At 41.7% G+C, this 17,459-nt stretch overlaps 1 protein-coding gene across 2 annotated transcripts in view; it reads right to left on the reverse strand.

Annotated features, from left to right (window-relative positions):
- Nucleotides 1-17,459, reverse strand: part of SUCLG1 (succinate-CoA ligase GDP/ADP-forming subunit alpha) — a 40,743-nt gene that overhangs the window by 20,382 nt on the left and 2,902 nt on the right. Inside the window, exons 2-4 of one of the 2 annotated variants that reach the window (XM_088841324.1) lie at nucleotides 13,683-13,766; nucleotides 7,897-8,000; nucleotides 2,725-2,841 (exon numbers count right to left, since the gene is read on the reverse strand). In XM_088841324.1, the coding sequence (XP_088697450.1) occupies nucleotides 2,725-2,841; nucleotides 7,897-8,000; nucleotides 13,683-13,766 (305 nt within the window). The remainder of the gene's footprint in view (nucleotides 1-2,724; nucleotides 2,842-7,896; nucleotides 8,001-13,682; nucleotides 13,767-17,459) is intronic. The other variant, XM_055399970.2, reaches the window with a different exon arrangement.

Below are 17,459 nucleotides of genomic sequence, written 5' to 3' on the forward strand. Positions count from 1 at the left end.
TTCTATGGTGGCCCAGTAAGTAAAGAATCTGCCTTCCAATGCAGGGGACTCGGGCTCAATCCCTTGTTAGAGAACTAAGGTCCCACACGCCACGGGGCTAGAACTAAGCCCATGCACCAAAACCACGGAGTCCGCAGGCTGCGACTAAGACCCAATGCAGCCAAAACAGATAAAAATTTTTTAATTAAAAAAATAAAAATAGATCAAAGAATAAATATTATCGAGAAGAAGCAAAATGAAGTGGTTTTATTCCTAGCTGCCAATTTTTACTCTAATGCATGCTGACTAGAAATAAGCTAAAATACACATGCATAAATAGCCACAGAACAAGAACCGGTCATTAAGGTTAAGAGTCTACATGACATCACCCCTCACAATGCAAGGCACTTACAGACCACCAATGTGACCACTGTTCTCTCCGTGATCTTCTATATGTTTTGTACATGTATCAATACAGATGTAGCCTTCCACCCACTTGCACATGTGGCCATGACTCTTCTCCTATAACAGAAGCTCCTTGAAGACAGAGACGGTCAGTGTCTCTGACTCTTCAAGAGAGGCAGCAACTGTTCTGTGAGAGGTCCTGAGAAAGACTATGTAACCCTGCCTGCTTACCACCCTATCTACAATCAAGATGTGGAGGCCAAGAAATATTAAATAACTTGCATGAGGTCACAGAGCAAGGAAGTGGCAGAGCCAAGATTCAAACCTAAGTATATCTGATTCCACAGTGTCAGTTCTTTTCAGCTACAGCAGGCTACCTCCCTATAAATGTCAAGATGCAGCTTAATTAAGATATAAATTAAAACATTTTAGAAGGCTGTGCCATGAGATTTTAAATGGATACAAATACCAAGTTACAGAACGTACAGGTACAGCTGGAAGGGGCAGAAGTAAAAGATGGTATCTTTGAGAATCATCCCAAACTGACTGCCCATGTTCCCAGAGGCCAAGGAGCTTTCTCTACTGCATCCCTAATAAAGAGAGGTATCTTGACAATGACAGATGAACAAGTCAAAGGATGCTGACTTGCCAAGGGTTAAAAATAATTGAAATCAGTGTTTTTAAAAACTATGTTCAAGGTGATAACAGGGAAGTGGGGACCAAAGAAAAAAACTAGGTTGGAACCAACAGAAATGAGATCATAGACGTGCAGGTATTTTATGGAAAATATATCCCATGGGTGCCTACCTCTTAAGGATACAAAGACTTTCAGAAGCTGGACTGTGACCACAGGGTCTGTGTCGGCAAGTAATACTACATGAAAGGTAACCATTCCACTCACTCAGAAATCTCTTTGTAAGAGCAGAACAGGTGAGAAATAAACAGCATCTGTCAAAGTACTTACGTTATCTTCCAAAAGCCATACCTATTTGTATCAAAATGAATAATAAATGAACTGCTAGGAACAAAAACTGTTTTTTTAAAGGAAAGCAAAAAAACGCTCATGACAGTAGTCAAACTTAACTAGGAAATTTTAAAAAATGCAAAGCAAAACTTTAAATGATTATTCTACAGAATTTATGAATTTTTTACTCTCTATGATACACTCAAAACACACATACACATATATAGAGTATATCCTATTTTCAAGTTTAAAGTAAAATGAAAATTCCAAATTTGAATATTTGTTTTATCCTTTATCTTAATTTACATTAAGAATTCAAATTACCTCAATCTGAAGTTAGTAATTCAAAAAGAGAGCAAGTCTATAAATCTGTACTTAAAAAAAAATGAAATTCTTTAAAATATGACTTTAAAGTATATTTAAGAAGAGGGGGAGTGCTACATTTTTATATTTTAAGCTCAATACATCAATCCCAAGTACTAAGTTTATTTCTTTGATTTTTTAAAAATAGCAGAATATGTACCATGGCTTCTTTCATAATACTATTATTTTTGTATATATTCATGTAAGTGTAGAAAGAGAATGAAAGAGTATACACTGAGCTGAAATAAGCTCTCTATAAAGGCAAAATCCGAGAAGTGGAAAACACCATATAAAACTTAACATACCTTCATATCATCTGACTTTGTACCATAAGCACATATTAGCCTTGTAACAAAGAAAGTTTAGCTTAAAGTCATTCTAAAAGTACTGAGAAATCAGCAAGCTGAGGAAGAGACCAGGACTTTGTGAGTTGCCCATTGGACTCTATTCCACACAGGACCACCACCCACTACTTACTCTGAGCCAGGCTAAGTCTGCCACTGATCAGCTGTGAGACGATGTACAGGACCCTCAACCTCTATACCTGTCGTATCCTTGTCTTTAAAATAGGGATGATAACAGCCCCTACCTGGGGGCTTGTGGTGAGGCTTGAATGAGGCCATGAAGATGAAGCACCTGGCACAGTGCCTGGCAAAGCTCCACTGAGTGTTAGTCGAGCATGGATGCTGACATGTGCACTTCTAACAGCCCAGAAGAAGAAATGTAAGGAAAGAAAAATAAGCCAAATAGAAGCCAAGCCATGGCACTTCTTCCCTGAAGAACTGATGTACGCCTATAGCAAAAATGACCCAGGCTGCGGACAGAACATCCTGAGCCTGCGTGACTAAAGTGAACCTGCTCGTTTCTACCACGGTTCAAATTTCTCTAGATTACTGGAATTTTAGAAGGCAAATGACTCTTCCAAAAGGGACACAGTTAAGATCTTGAGCCAAGGTGCGCTAACTCGTCCCTCGGCTTTTTTCTTCTTGCCAAACTCAGGTACCATTAATTACCTCCTTCACGGTGTTAAAGACTGGTAAGCCCAGGTGCGTCTTGCCTCCTTTCCCGGGAGTGGTTCCTCCAACTAGTTTGGTGCCATATTCCAGTGCCTGCTGGCTATGAAAGGTGCCCTGAGAGGGAAAAGCATGGGACTAGTGAGAAAAGGCTGGCTGGGAAGCCTAAAGGCAATCTTCAGCAACTTGGAAAAGAAAAACAAATATGTTAAGCATCTGTTTTCTGTTGTTCAGTCGCGAAGTCATGTCCAACTCTTTTGCAGCCCCATGGACTGCAGCACACCGGGCTCCTCTGTCCATGGCATTTCCCAGGCAAGAATACTGGAGTGGGGCACCACCCCCTTCCCAGGGATCTTCCCAACCCAGGGATCGAATCCACGTCTCCCGCACTGGGAGGAGTCTTTACCACTGAGCCACCTGGTAGGAACAGCCATATTTCCAAGCATCCTCATCAACTTTCTGAACACAGCTTTCAACCGTGAAGTAAAACAGGTCTCTACAGAGCCAAAATCACTGCTTTGTGTGTGGTGTTTTTTTTTTACAGGAGGTCTCTTTTCACTCTGTTTTCAAATTTAGCTGGTGATCAGAAACTCCCTGGTGTTGTTCTGAAAAGACCTCCTTCCCACTGTTCCTCAACCCCTGATGTCCTCACATCCCTCTTCTACTCACCGCTCCATTAAAGCAATGCTTTCTATCTACTCTGTTCACTGAGAGATGGCACCCAAAGCAGTTACGTACAGTAGGCACTCAATGAGTAGTCGTTGATAACCGAATGGATCTACAGTCAATCTACGAGGACCAAAAAATGCTGACTCGACTATTCAAGTTCTGTTAAAGGCATAAAAACTGGGGCTTTAAGAGGGACTTCAGAAATTTCCTGATTTCAAAGTCTTCACTCTTCAAAACAAGAAACCTAATCCCAAGCACATTAACTGACTTTTCTAAAAGCCGATGATGGAGTTTTGTAAAGGACCACAGGCCAGTGCTCTCATTAAACCAGTACCATTCAAAGTGTTATCTGTAGACTCTTACGGGTGTGCAGTGAGGTAAATGCAAAAAGAGGGGGAAAAAATGACAAAGAAGAAGAAAGAAAAAAAACAAGAAAAATCTAATTAAAAAAAATAACCAAAAATGTCTGCAAATTTTTATAGCAATATGATATTGCTATGACTGCCTGTATTTTGTATAAAGTACTGCTCTGAAATAGAGTGGAAATAAAAACACACACCCAAACTGGTCCTTCACTCCAGACAGTTAAAGAAGCACTGCATTAGACTACTATACTGCTAAATAAATTTAAATGGTCACATTTTTTAGTCCTAATGTGGTGCTGAACAGGGATGACATTTCCTATTAATGTCCTTGTTTCCGTTAGTTTTCTCATTATTACCATCCAGTGTATGGTTAAAATAAGAATAATTTTAGTGGCTCATAACAGCCAGTACAAGAAATATCATCCCTTGGGAAACAGGCATTGTTGGAATCTGCTCTGAAATACAAATATTCCTCATTCATATATGCAACAATGTGCAGAGTGAAAGAAAAAGAACTAATGAGACAAAATTTACATTTTCTATGGAGATAAACTCTAGATTTCAGACTTCACCATTCTCTAGAAGCAGAAACTTAACCAACAAATAGACAATTATGGCTCCCAATGACTTTAAAAAACAGTGAATGAGAAACAACGTATTTGCCAGTAACTAAGACCCACTCCAGTGTTCTTGCCTGGAGAATCCCAGGGACGGGGAAGCCTGGTGGGCTGCCGTCTATGGGGTCGCACAGAGTCGGACATGACTGAAGTGACTTAGCAGCAGCAGCAGCAAGACACTAAAACCAACCTTGGATTTCAATATTTAGGCAAATCATCATCTAATTTAAGAAGCAGAGACAGTTACAAACAGTGCTTACAGCACAGACCATGGTTCTTTAAAAAAGGGCAGACGTTAAAATGTCATGTGTTTTGTTTAGTCACTCAGCCGTCTCTGACTCTTTGCAACTTGCAACACCATGGACTGTAGCCCACTAGGTTCCTCCGTCCATGGGCATTTTGCAGGCAAGAATACTGGAGATGGTTGCCATGCCCTCCTCCAGGTAAAATGTCAAAGGGTCATATAATGCTTAGCAAATAGAAAAACAACATTCTATATATAAATTTATGTGTGAAATTTGGGTTAGTCAAACATTTAATTATATGCTAATAAAATTAATACATATCCCAAAAGGGACTGAATATGATTTTAATTGGCAGAAGAATGATAAACTATACTTCGAGCATGAAGCATCAACTTTCTTTAGAAGGTATGTATGTGGAAGTGGTATTCATAAAATATATGGCTCTCAGAATAAGGAAACTAATTTTATCTATGAATAAAATTTCAAGGTTTTGGTTGTTTCTTTTCTCACTGGCAGTGGCTATTTTTTTAAAATAGTAGAAGAAGGGGCGAAAAGGAAGAACGGTCCACTGCAATTCACATTTCTGTGCCCAGTTATTTCAGAAAAGTCAAAAAGCACAACATTTCACATGAAACAACTTGTAATCAAAATTCATTTTTCAAAAAAAAGAAATAAGTTTAAAGCAATTCCTAAGTACTTAAAATAAAAAAGTTACAGAAGTTTGGATATTTGAGTATCCTCCTCTAAATCAGGAGTTGGTAAAGTATGGCCTGAGAAATCTGGCCAGCCACTGGTTTCGTGAATTAAGTTTCACTGGCATACAACCATGTCCACTCACTGACGTATTATCTGTGGCTGCTTTTGCTGTTCCAATGCTATTGGGTAGTTGTAACAGAGACTGCATGGCCTACTAAGCCTAAAATGTTTACAATCTGGTCTTTACAGAATAAACTTGCAAATGCTCAGTCCAGTTCAGTTCAGTCGCTCAGTCGTTTCCACTCTTTGCGACCCCATGAATCACAGCAAGCCAGGCCTCCTTGTCCATCACAAACTCCCAGAGTTTACCCAAACTCATGTCCATTGAGCGGTGATGCCATCCAGCCAATGCTAGATCACCAAAATATCACAGAATGAATATTATAGTTCTTTTAATCACAGAAAAATCATTAACTTTAAATTACACAAAAATCATTCACCACTTTTATTCTCCCATGTCTCCCTTAAGAACCGAGGAAAGGACACTTTGGGTTAAGGCTAGGGATTATCTTCTAATAAATTTGGTAACATTCCTTCGTATTTTAAAAAAATCTGTGCATCTACTATAGAACTATAAATGTGTACAAATGTTTTCAAGGGCAACTTGGTAGCAGCCGCTAAAATTTTAAATACACAGAACCTTTGACACCCAATTTTACTTCTAGGAATTTATTTAACAGACATGTATGTATGATATATATTATATACTGTATAATATGTTTTAAATACATGAGAAGGCAATGGCACCCCACTCCATTACCCTTGCCTGGAGAATCCCACGGAAGGAGGAGCCTGGTAGGCTGCAGTCCATGGGGTCGCTACGAGTCGGACACAACTGAGCGACTTCACTTTCACTTTCACTTATACACATATACACAGAGAAAGAGAACTCATCCTATAGAATAAACTTTGTAGAACACCTATTATGTAAGTGTTTTGTATGAATAAGAAAAGTATCTAGAAGGATACATGTTAACTTGTTATCAGAAAGACTTCAAGGAGAGTAAAATGGCAGGAAGGAGAGTAAAATGGCAGGAAGGAGGGAAAGGAGATTCTTAGGTTGCACTTTAATGTGGAATCACAGATATATTTAAACTGACGCAAATTCTATGAAATATGCAGAGGAGAGGGAGGCAGCAAAGCCTAAACACAAGCCATCTGCCTTGTTATTGTTGTTTAGTCGCTAAGTCATGTCTGACTCTTTGTGACCCCATGGAATATAGCACGCCTGGCTTCCCTGTTCTCCACCATCTCCCGGAGTTCGCTCAAGTTCATGTCCATCTACCTTCAGTTCAGTCGCTCAGTCGTGTCCTACTCTCCGCGACCCCATGAATCACAGCACACCAGGCCTCCCTGTCCATCATCAACTCCCAGAGTTCACTCAAACTCATGTCCACAGAGTCGGTGATGCATTCCAGTCATCTCATTCTCTGTCGTCCCCTTCTCCTCCCGCCCCCAACCTTTCCCAGCATCAGAGTCTTTTCCAGTGAGTCAACTCTTCGCATGAGGTGGCCAAAGTATTGCAGTTTCAGCTTTAGCATCAGTCCTTCCAATGAACACCCAGGACTGATCTCCTTTAGAATGGACTGGTTGGATTCCATCTACCTTACTTAGTGCTTAATTAAAGAAACCGTGACCTGTTCTAATGTTGGAGAAAAATCAGTCATGTTATACTCGCTGCAAGAAAACATGGGTTTCCAACAAAATACTATACTTCGAAGGAGGGATTTTCAAGGTAACAAATACAATTTTTACCTGACTACACTGCAGATGCTGACTGCAGCCAGGAAATTAAAAGACGCTTACTTCTTGGAAAGAAAGTTATGACCAACCTAGATAGCATATTAAAAAGCAGAGATATTACTTTGCCAACAAAGGTCCGTCCAGTCAAGGCTATGGTTCTTCCCGTGGTCACGTATGGATGTGAGAGTTGGACTGTGAAGAAAGCTGATCACTGAAGAATTGATGCTTTTGAATTGTGGTGTTGGAGAAGACTCTTGAGAGGCCCTTGGACTGCAAGGAGATCCAACCAGTCCATTCTAAAGGAGATCAATCCTGGGTGTTCATTGGAAGGACTGATGCTAAAGCTGAAACTCCAATACTTTGGCCACCTCATGCGACGAGTTGACTCACTGGAAAACAGTCTGATGCTAGGAGGGATTGGGGGTGGGAGGAGACGAGGACGACAGAGAATGAGATGGCTGGATGGCATCACCGACTCAATGGACATGAGTTTGAGTGAACTCCGGGAGTTGGTGATGGACAGGGAGGCCTGGCATGCTGTGATTCGTGGGGTCGCAAAGAGTCAGACACGACTGAGTGACTGAACTGAACTGAACTGGACTGATAGCACCTAACCGCCTCCTAAGATACAACCCCACTGCTATAGTGTACACCTTTCTGCTACCAGCACGTATTATGACTTTTGTGATATTTAAAAAAACCCAAAAAAGGACAATACTTCAATGTTTCTGTATCTCTAATATACATTAAAAAAAATAAAAATCTTGATACACATACCTGCTTACCAGTGAAACCCTGGCAAATAATCTTCGTATTTTTGTCAACATAGAGATGCTTCCTGGAAGTTGTATAAGAGCAATGCCGAATTCCATTCTGTTGCACTGCAAATTAAAGAAAATACAACACATTACAATTTTTCCAAACTTTTGGACTACGAACTTAACCTAGTGATAAAAAAAAATCCTCTAAAGAGGAAGCTCTTGTGTGATGGCAGCAGCTTTCAATGTCACTTTTTAAATGTGGGTGGGTGGGTTAGTCGCCCAGTTGTGTCCGACTCTGCAACCCCACGAACTGTAGCCTGTCAGGCTCCTCTATCCATGGGATTCTCCAGGCAAGAATACTGGAGTGGATTGCCAAATAAGATATATTAAACACAAAAACTGATTAAGAAACAAAAAAAGAGACACTGTTCTGTTCTTCAGAATCCCTTTCTACTGAGAACCCCAATCTTGTAGCTTTTTCTGAATGAAGAAAGGAGAGGTTAAGTTTATAATTTTAATTCCTCAGAAAGAAATCTGGTGCTCAGATAAATAGCTCAAATTAAAAACGAGGTATCACTCTAATACTCTTTACTAAACAGCCATATGCTTTCCCTATTTGACCCACCATTTTTAAGCCCAACATCTCTAAGCAAAAGATGAGCCAACAGGCCAGCTTTGTCAGAACTACTAAGAACTACTATGCAACTCATTCCCTGGTAATAATATTAACATTAAATGTTAAGTCATAGAATAAGGGTTTCCCTTGTGGCTCAGCTGGTAAAGAAACCGCCTGCAACACAGGAGACCTGGGTTCGATCCCTGGGTCGGGAAGATCCCCTGGAGAAGGGAAAGGCTACCCACTACAGTATCCTGGCCTGGAGAATTCCATGGACTGTATGGTCCATGGGGTCGCAAAGAGTCAGACACGACTGAGCGACTTTCACTTTCACAGAATAAGTGAAGTCGCTCAGTCATGTCCGACTCTGCGACCCCTTGGACTGTAGCCTACCAGGCTCCTCCGTTCGTGGGATTCTCCAGGCAAAAATACTGGAGTGGGTTGCCACTGCCTTCTCCAGGGGATCTTCCCGACCCAGGGATCAAACCCAGGTCTCCTGCATTGCAGGCAGACGCTTTATACTCTGAGCCACCAGGGAAGTCCAACTTCATAGAATAAAACAGAAGAGATCAAATTTAAGTAATTTTTGGAATTACTTAAATTTGGTCTCTTCTGATGTAAGACTCAAGACCTCATATCTAAAAGAAATTGGGAAAATAAACTAAATAGGAAAAGGAGATGAGGGAGAAACATGTAAAACACACCTGAGCTATTTTCACCAACTTACACCTCAGTGAAACTGAGAAACCTAAGTAGCTCCCAAAGCCAGCTCCCTGTACTTCAAAAATTAGTAGGAAGCAGAGCACAGACAAATTAAAAATTGTGGGCTATCTTCTAAATCCCCATCAGAGCCCCAAAATGCTGTCTCCGTGGCCCACCCTGGCCTTTTGAATTGCTAGCACCTACCACTGAGGTAGCCCATGAAAGTCAGGTCTAGAAAAGGACATCTATCTCATCATAAATTTGTCCAGAGTCCACTCAACGCTTTTTGTCTTGAATCAGAGCTCATATCCTCCTAAGCCCTCAGACCTCAGATTCCACAACTGATCTGCTTCCGGCCCTTTGAGCACCCCTTGATTCATCTTCACTGACCTCACATGGAGCCCACCAGGCTCTTCTGTCCATGGGATTTCCCAGGCAAGAACACGGGAGTGGGTTACCATGCCCTCCTTCAGGGGTTCTTTCTGACCCAGGGATCAAACCTATGTCTCCTGCATCGGCAGGCAGATTCTTTATCACTGAGCCAACTGGGAAGCCCATACTGATCTCAGCTTCATACAACTTTGAATTTTGGAGTCCCCTGTATCTTGAGGGAAGAGAGAGGCCTGGAATTCGCCCCAATCAACCCGGAGAGAGGTATTCTGTGTGCACACAGATGAGCTGCATTCTTGGACTAGACTATGCTGAACAAGGGGCCCCGAGGGAGCAGTAAGGGTCAGTCCTGGCCCAGTGAGCATAGCTAAGCACCTGAACCCGGGACAGTGAACAGGAACTGTGGCCTGAGAGCCCACCCTCACCAATGCTTGCCCATGGTTCCCCATTTTCCCAGCTGGAGATGCAGAACTACAAAACTCGTAGAAGAGCTTTCCTCCCCTCTGCTATGCCTGGCAGAACTTGCCCAACAGTCCCTCCCACTCCTGGAATATTCAACACACAGCCCATCTGTCAGGAGTTTTCAGTGAGGAAAAGTACAAGATCTGATTCCAAGAGCAAATAAGATGAGGATATCTGGAGCCCACACTTGTTTCTGAAGGTACAGTTTTGTCTTCCACAAGTATTCTTACACTCCACCTTAACAAAGGTTACAGCAGACAGTTCACTTCTCCTTCCATGGGCAGGAGTGGCCCAGTCACCGGAGAAAGGACAGGTCTGCCTACATTTGCAAAGCACGGCTTCAATATCAGTACAACTCCAATCATTACCCTCTCCTACTTCTTCTACTCCAAATCTCTAAGATCAGCTTTATGGAGCCCAAAATTCACACCACCAGATCTCTGGTGCTTATAAAAACTACATCTGCAAATTTGATGAACAGCAGCTCACCTCCCAGACAACCTCGGAGCCCTTTAGTATTGCTCAGCCTATGTGATGACCCTACCATTCTACAGCATCTAGAGAAGTGGATCTTGGGAGATCTATCATGTACATGTGGGTACATGAACTCTCCCCTTCCACTGTATGAGCTGATACCAAGGCTTCAGGTAAGCTGGAACCAACAGACTATTGAGCCAACCCCAAAATACATGTTCAAAGATAAGGAAATGGAATTCTGACCACAATCTGTCCCAACAAGAAACATGTACAATGCCAGACAAGGTATCTCTCATACTGAAATGAGAGGAAGCGAGAATAATCAAGCACTTATGAAACTCAAAGGAAAACCTTGTGTTGCCCAACAAGCCACGGTGCCCCATAATCATCAGAAACGACTTTTTAATTTGAGAAAACAGAAGACGAGTCTGCCCCCTTCTCTGGCCCTTTACACCAGTCGCACTCACCCAGCTGCCACAGTTGTAAGGAGGACCCCAGACCTGCGCCACCCCAAGCCACCATGACACAGGTAAAGACAGGTGGCTCTATTTAAGGCAGGATCATAATCAAATCAATGACAAATCGTACCACTGGTGACATCAGAGAATCAAGGAAATTCTTCTGCTTTTGCCATTTGTTTGCATTCAGATGGACATAATGCAAAATATATTCCTAGTAAATCTTACCAGATTTTAAGTCGCATACGTCATTTTCCTTGGAGAAGGAACAACCCACTCCAGTATTGTTACCTGGGAAATCTCATGGACAGATGATCCTGGCAGGCTACAGTCCATGGGATCGCAAAAGAGTCAGGCATGACTTAGGGACTGAACAACAACAATGTCATTTTCCTAATTCGTCCCCACCATAGACAATCCAAGCTCAGAACCACAGGCTGCAGACTCCCCAAGGAAAGCAGCTTCTCCTTTTCCTCACCACTACTATACCTCTTCACCTTTCCTCCCAACAATTCCACAATTCTCTAATTTGGACTAAAAGAGTGCAAGCTACTAGCTGCTAGAAACATTAAACCTGTCAGACTGGTCATTTTCTTTCCCTACTTGATTTCTTCTCCATCCAAATTCTCAATCAAATGTCCAAAGTAATGACAATTTTTTTTTAAAAAAAAAAAAAGCTTATTCCATTTCTGCTGTCTTCAATGGTCTGTCCATTGCTTCAAGAGGCCTAATCATATTTTGGTTTTAAATACAAACCTGATCTCTATAATAGAGTACCCTATTTCCTAAAAATAAATCTAGAACATAGGGCATACTTTAGTCAAACCATCTGACAAGTATTTCTCACCTTTCAACGAGAGTCAAAGTACTCATTCTCCTGAGAATTTCACATGCATTGATTCATGTAAGTTCACATTTAAATAAAACGTTATGTGGTGAGGAATCTGAATTTTCACATGACATTTGTGACTTGTGAATACAATGAGGTGTTTAGTCATGCTCAAAATTCTCCAAGCCAGGCTTCAGCAATATGTGAACCATGAACTTCCAGATGTTCAAGCAGGTTTTAGAAAAGGCAGAGGCACCAGATCAAATTGCCAACATCCGCTGGATCATCGAGAAAGCAAGAGAGTTCCAGAAAAACATCTATTTCTACTCATTGACTATGCCAAAGCCTTTGACTGTGTGGATCACAATAAACTGTGGAAAATTCTGAAAGAGATAGGAATACCAGACCATCTCACCTGCCTCTTGAGAAACCTGTATGCAGGTCAGGAAGCAACAGTCAGAACTGGACATGGAACAACAGACTGGTTCCAAATAGGAAAAGGAGTATGTCAAGGTTGTATTTTGTCACCCTGCTTATTTAACTTATATGCAGAGTACATCATGAGGAACGCTGGGCTGGAAGAAGCACAAGCTGGAATCAAGACTGCCGGGAGAAATATCAATAACCTCAGATACGCAGATGACACCACTCTTATGGCAGAAAGTGAAGAGGAACTCAAAAGCCTCTTGATGAAAGTGAAAGAGGAGAGTGAAAAGGTTGGCTTGAAGCTCAACATTCAGAAAACTAAGATCATGGCATCTGGTCCCATCATTTCATAGGAAATAGATGGGGAAAAAGTGGAAACAGTGCCAGACTTTATTTTTTAGGGCTCCAAAATCACTGCGGATGCTGATTGCAGCCATGAAATCCTTGGAAGGATTACTTACTCTTTGGAAGGAAAGTTATGACCAACCTAGATAGTATATTAAAAAGCAGAGACATTACTTTGCCAACCAAGGTCCGTCTAGTCAAGGCTATGGTTTTTCCCGTGGTCATGTATGGATGTGAGAGTTGGACTGTGAAGAAAGCTGATCGCCGAAAAATTGATGCTTTTGAACTGTGGTGCTGGAGAAGACTCTTGAGAGTCTCTTGGACTAAAAGGAGATCCAACCAGTTCATTCTAAAGGAGATCAATCCTGGGTGTCCATTGGAAGGACTGATGCTAAAGCTGAAACTCCAATACTTTGGCCACCTCATGCAACGAGTTGACTCACTGGAAAAGACTCTGATGCTGGGAGGGATTAGGGGAGGGAGAAGAAAGATACGACAGAGAGTGAGATGGCTGGATGGCATCACTGACTTGATGGACATGAGTTTGAGTGAACTCCGGGAGTTGGTGCTGGACAGGGAGGCCTGGCATGCCATGATCCATGGGGTCGCAAAGAGTCGGACACGACTGAGCGACTGAACTGAACTGAGATTAAGAAGAATAGAAACCTAATACTTTCATGTGGTGTCTAATTGTAAGCACACCTGCAGGCTAAAGGGTGCACACGTTTTGTTACTTTCTTTACTGCATTATTTCTAAGCAAAACTATTTCTGGCTATGTTTCTTTTGGGGCTTCCCAGGTAGCACAGTGGTAAAGAATACACCTGCCAATAAAGGAGAAACAGGAGACGCGGGTTCAAATTCTGAGTCAACAAGAGCCCCTGGAGTAGGAAATGGCAACCCATTCCAGTATTCTTGCCTGGAAAACTCCATGGTCAGAGGAGCCTGACAGGCTACAATCCTTGGATGGCAGAATTGGACATGACTAAGTCGGACACAATGAGGACTGAGCACACACACAAGTTTCTTTTAGTATCATCTAAATATTTTCAGAACTTCTAACTGCAAATTCCATGAGTATAAGGACCATGTCTTGTACCTGGCATCTCCCATGGCATACGGTACAGGGCTGTACAAAGCACATGTACAGGAAATGTTTGAATTTCGGGACAAGAGACGGGACCTATGAAAAGAAACACATATAGAACTAAATATCAAAAGTTCCATCTCTTTTTGTGTGAACTGGAAAAATGTCAATCCATTACCAGGAAAAAATCCTATATCTATTTTTGTACACACAAAGATCATTGGTTTCCCAATAATTTGTATTAAAAAATCCAGTCTTAAATACTACTAGCTGTCCTCAATGCTGCTACAATCTAGTACAAATTCCATGCTAACCAGTTTTGTTTTGTTTTTAACAAATGAAATCCAGGAAGCAGTAATGTAATACAAATTGACTATTCTACTACAGGAGAAAAGAAACAATCTAAAGCAAAACATAGCACAGGCAGAGTTAAAGGCAATGACCCACCAGGAGAGTGGTTTCATAACATGTGACAGGCAAGGAGGAAATTCATAGCAACCTGAGCAACCCAGGGGCCAACAGGAAGGAGGGGACGAAAGCCCAACAGAAAAATGGACAAAGACCATAAACAAGAAACATAACTGGTGCCAGACAAATCATAAACCAACCTATGAGAAGTAATGACTCAACTAATATTACGGAAGTGAATATTAAATATGAGGGCAGCAGGAAGGCCTGAAGTTGGCCGCCAGGCAGAACTCCCCAGTGGGGAAGGCCTTGGCGCATCTCCAGGGAATGTGGTGGAGTCACCTTCTCTCTAGATTCTCAGAAATGGGCCAACCTAACCTTGGGACTGCCTCTCAGAGCAGCTGAAAGCACAGCCAGCAATCAGACAGGCCCGGGCTTGAATTCATGGCCTGCCGCTCACCAACTCAGTGACCTGAGGCAGGTCTTTTGATCTCCCCTGGCCTCAGTCTTCCCTTCTGTTAGTGGAACAATAGCTGCTCATGAGGCTGTGATGCTGATGGGAGGTGACGCCTATAAACTGGGTAGTGAAGTGCCTGGTCCTCCCTAAACTGGGTTCACACCCTACATGAGCACAAAGGCCAGTCATTTCCTAAAAAGACAGAACATACAATTCCTATTTCAAAATCAAATAACTCAGAAGAGTTTTACATTCTCATGCATAACCTATATATGCTTATATGTAAATACACTAATCCATGTCTACATAAAACATTCAGTAGGCAGACACGTACTAGTAAATTTTTACCATCTGAAATATTTTTAAAGATGCAGCCACACTGTAAAAAGGGGATAATATTACCTACCTCACAGACAACATGAGAATTAGATGACATAATAATACAGAGAGGACTTCCCTGGTGGCTCAGACGGTAAAGCGTCTGTCTACAATGCAGGAGACTTGGGTTCGGAAGATTCCCTGGAGAAGGAAATGGCAACCCACTCCAGTATTCTTGCCTAGAAAATCCCATGGACAGAGAAGCCTGGTGCAGGCTACTCTCCATGGGGCCGCAGAGTCGGACATGACTGAGCAACTTCACTTTCTTTACTTTTCTAATATAGAGAGCGTGCAGCATAATCACTAGGTACAGAAAATGTGATTTCACTGCTAGCTATTTATTACTGACATAGAATGAAACGACCAGACTGCTCTGAGATATTCACTGTACCAGGCTCTCTCCCAGACACTAGAGATTCAGGGGTAACAAGACAGACTGAGGCCCACATGAAGCTTCCTGAGATATAAACATTAAACAAAGAAACACAAATTCCCAACAGTGCCAACTGTAATAAAGGCTATGAACGAGACTAAGTAATCTGAAAAAATTGCCTATCAGCCAGCCACATGCGAGTCCTCTCCCCCGCAGAATGACTACACCATCCACAAGAGGGCTGCGGTGTGGATGCAAGTGTGGCCAAAAGCAGCTGCCCACATGGGACTGAGACCACGGATGGTGCTATGTGACCAGTACTGTGCTCCTAACCAGTAGCCTGAGACTATTCATGAAAATACTCCACCTGCTCTCTCAAACTATGCTCTTCTTGCTCATTTATTCAGGTATGTATTCCTGATTTTAACAAATGTATACTTACTAATCATATGTATTATGCATCTATAATATGCAGACAATTGGGGTCCCTACCTATAGGACCTTAAAGCATAGCAGAGTAGCTCAGCAGCCACTTACTTCTAAACCACAAACTACTATTCAGATGTGAAATTATATATTATTTAGTATTTACACAGATGAAGTATAATGGGCTCTAAGTACTATATTTCATCAAATCTAAAACACTACCGATTTTAAGAAGCGCTATTAAGAACTAAAGTGAAGAAAATGCCGCCAATTTACTGTAAGATACCATCAATTATAAGACATCCCAACTTTAGGAATGTTATTAATATTAAAAAATGCGGGTTTATAGCAACAAAATGCCTGCCTTTGATGAAATTATACTCTTCCCCTATATTTGGAGAAATTACTTTTAATATCCCCAACTAAGTTTTTATGGAAAAACAAGTTTGAGGTCAGATAATCAAGTCACCTTCTCACGGCTGCTGCTGCTAAGTTGCTTCAGTCGTGTCCAACTCTGTGTGACCCCACAGACAGCAGCCCACCAGGCTCCACCGTCCCTGGGATTCTCCAGGCAAGAACACTGGAGTGGGTTGCCATTTCCTTTTCCAATGCATGAAACTGAAAAGTGAAAGTGAAGTCGCTCAGTTGTGTCCGACTCCTAGCGACTCCATGGACTGCAGCCTTCCAGGCTCCTCTGCCCATGGGATTTTCCAGGCAAGAGTACTGGAGTGGGTTGCCATTGCCTTCTCCATCTTCTCATGGCTACATTGACACATTTAGATCAAGGCCATTTTGTATTTCTGAAATAAAGATCTGGTTCTTAGATGCAATGACAACAGGTACTAGTTATCAGAAACACCAATGTTGAGGGTCCCTTTTTCCAAACTACACTTCTAAATATCTTCCCAATTCCCAAAACAGGACTGTACAACTTGGCAAACACGTGGAAAAGGCAGATGACACCTCTGAGCAGAGTAGTAACCTTCTCAACAAACCAGTGAGGTTGCCAAAGAAAAATAAAAATCAGAACTTCAAAAAAGGAGGCTCAGTGTATCACCCAGCATGCATGTAGTAGAAAGGATGCTGCAGAGTCAGAAGACCTGCGCTCTAGTACCCATTCTGATACTGGCGAGGAAACATTTGGGGTTTATTTCCGTATTTGCCAAACAAAGGAATGGGACCAGTTTGGCTGTAAGGTTCACTTTTTTCCATCAAAATGCCTTACTTCTGAAGCTCAAAAATGCTGGCTCTTGAATAGACATTTTTCCAAAGAATATATACAGATGGCCAACAGGTAACGTGAAGAGGTGTTCAACATCACTTAACTGTCTGGAAAACACACAAATCAAAACCACAGTGAGATTTCACCTCACCCCTGTTTCAGTGGCTATCACCAAAAAGACAAGAAATAATAAGTGTTGATGAGAATCTGGAGAAAGCGAACCCTTGTGTGCCTTTAGTAAGAAGGTTACTGGTGCAGACACTATGGAAAACAATTGAGACTCCTCAAAATATTAAAAACAGAACTGTCGGATGACCCAGCAATTCCAAGTATTTACCTGAAGGAAACAAAAACACTAAACTGAAAGGAAGCCCCCATATTCACTGCAGTACTGTTTACAATTACCAAGATATGGAAACAACCTAAGTGTCCATCGACAGAAGAGTGGATAAAGAAAACGTGGTATATATGTTAATATGCACACACAGACACACAATATGTAACATTATTCAGCCATAAAAAAGA

This window comes from Moschus berezovskii, chromosome 11, assembly GCF_049115385.1.
Source record: "Moschus berezovskii isolate FMDL1 chromosome 11, NW_MosBer_1.0, whole genome shotgun sequence".
NCBI lineage: Eukaryota > Metazoa > Chordata > Mammalia > Artiodactyla > Moschidae > Moschus > Moschus berezovskii.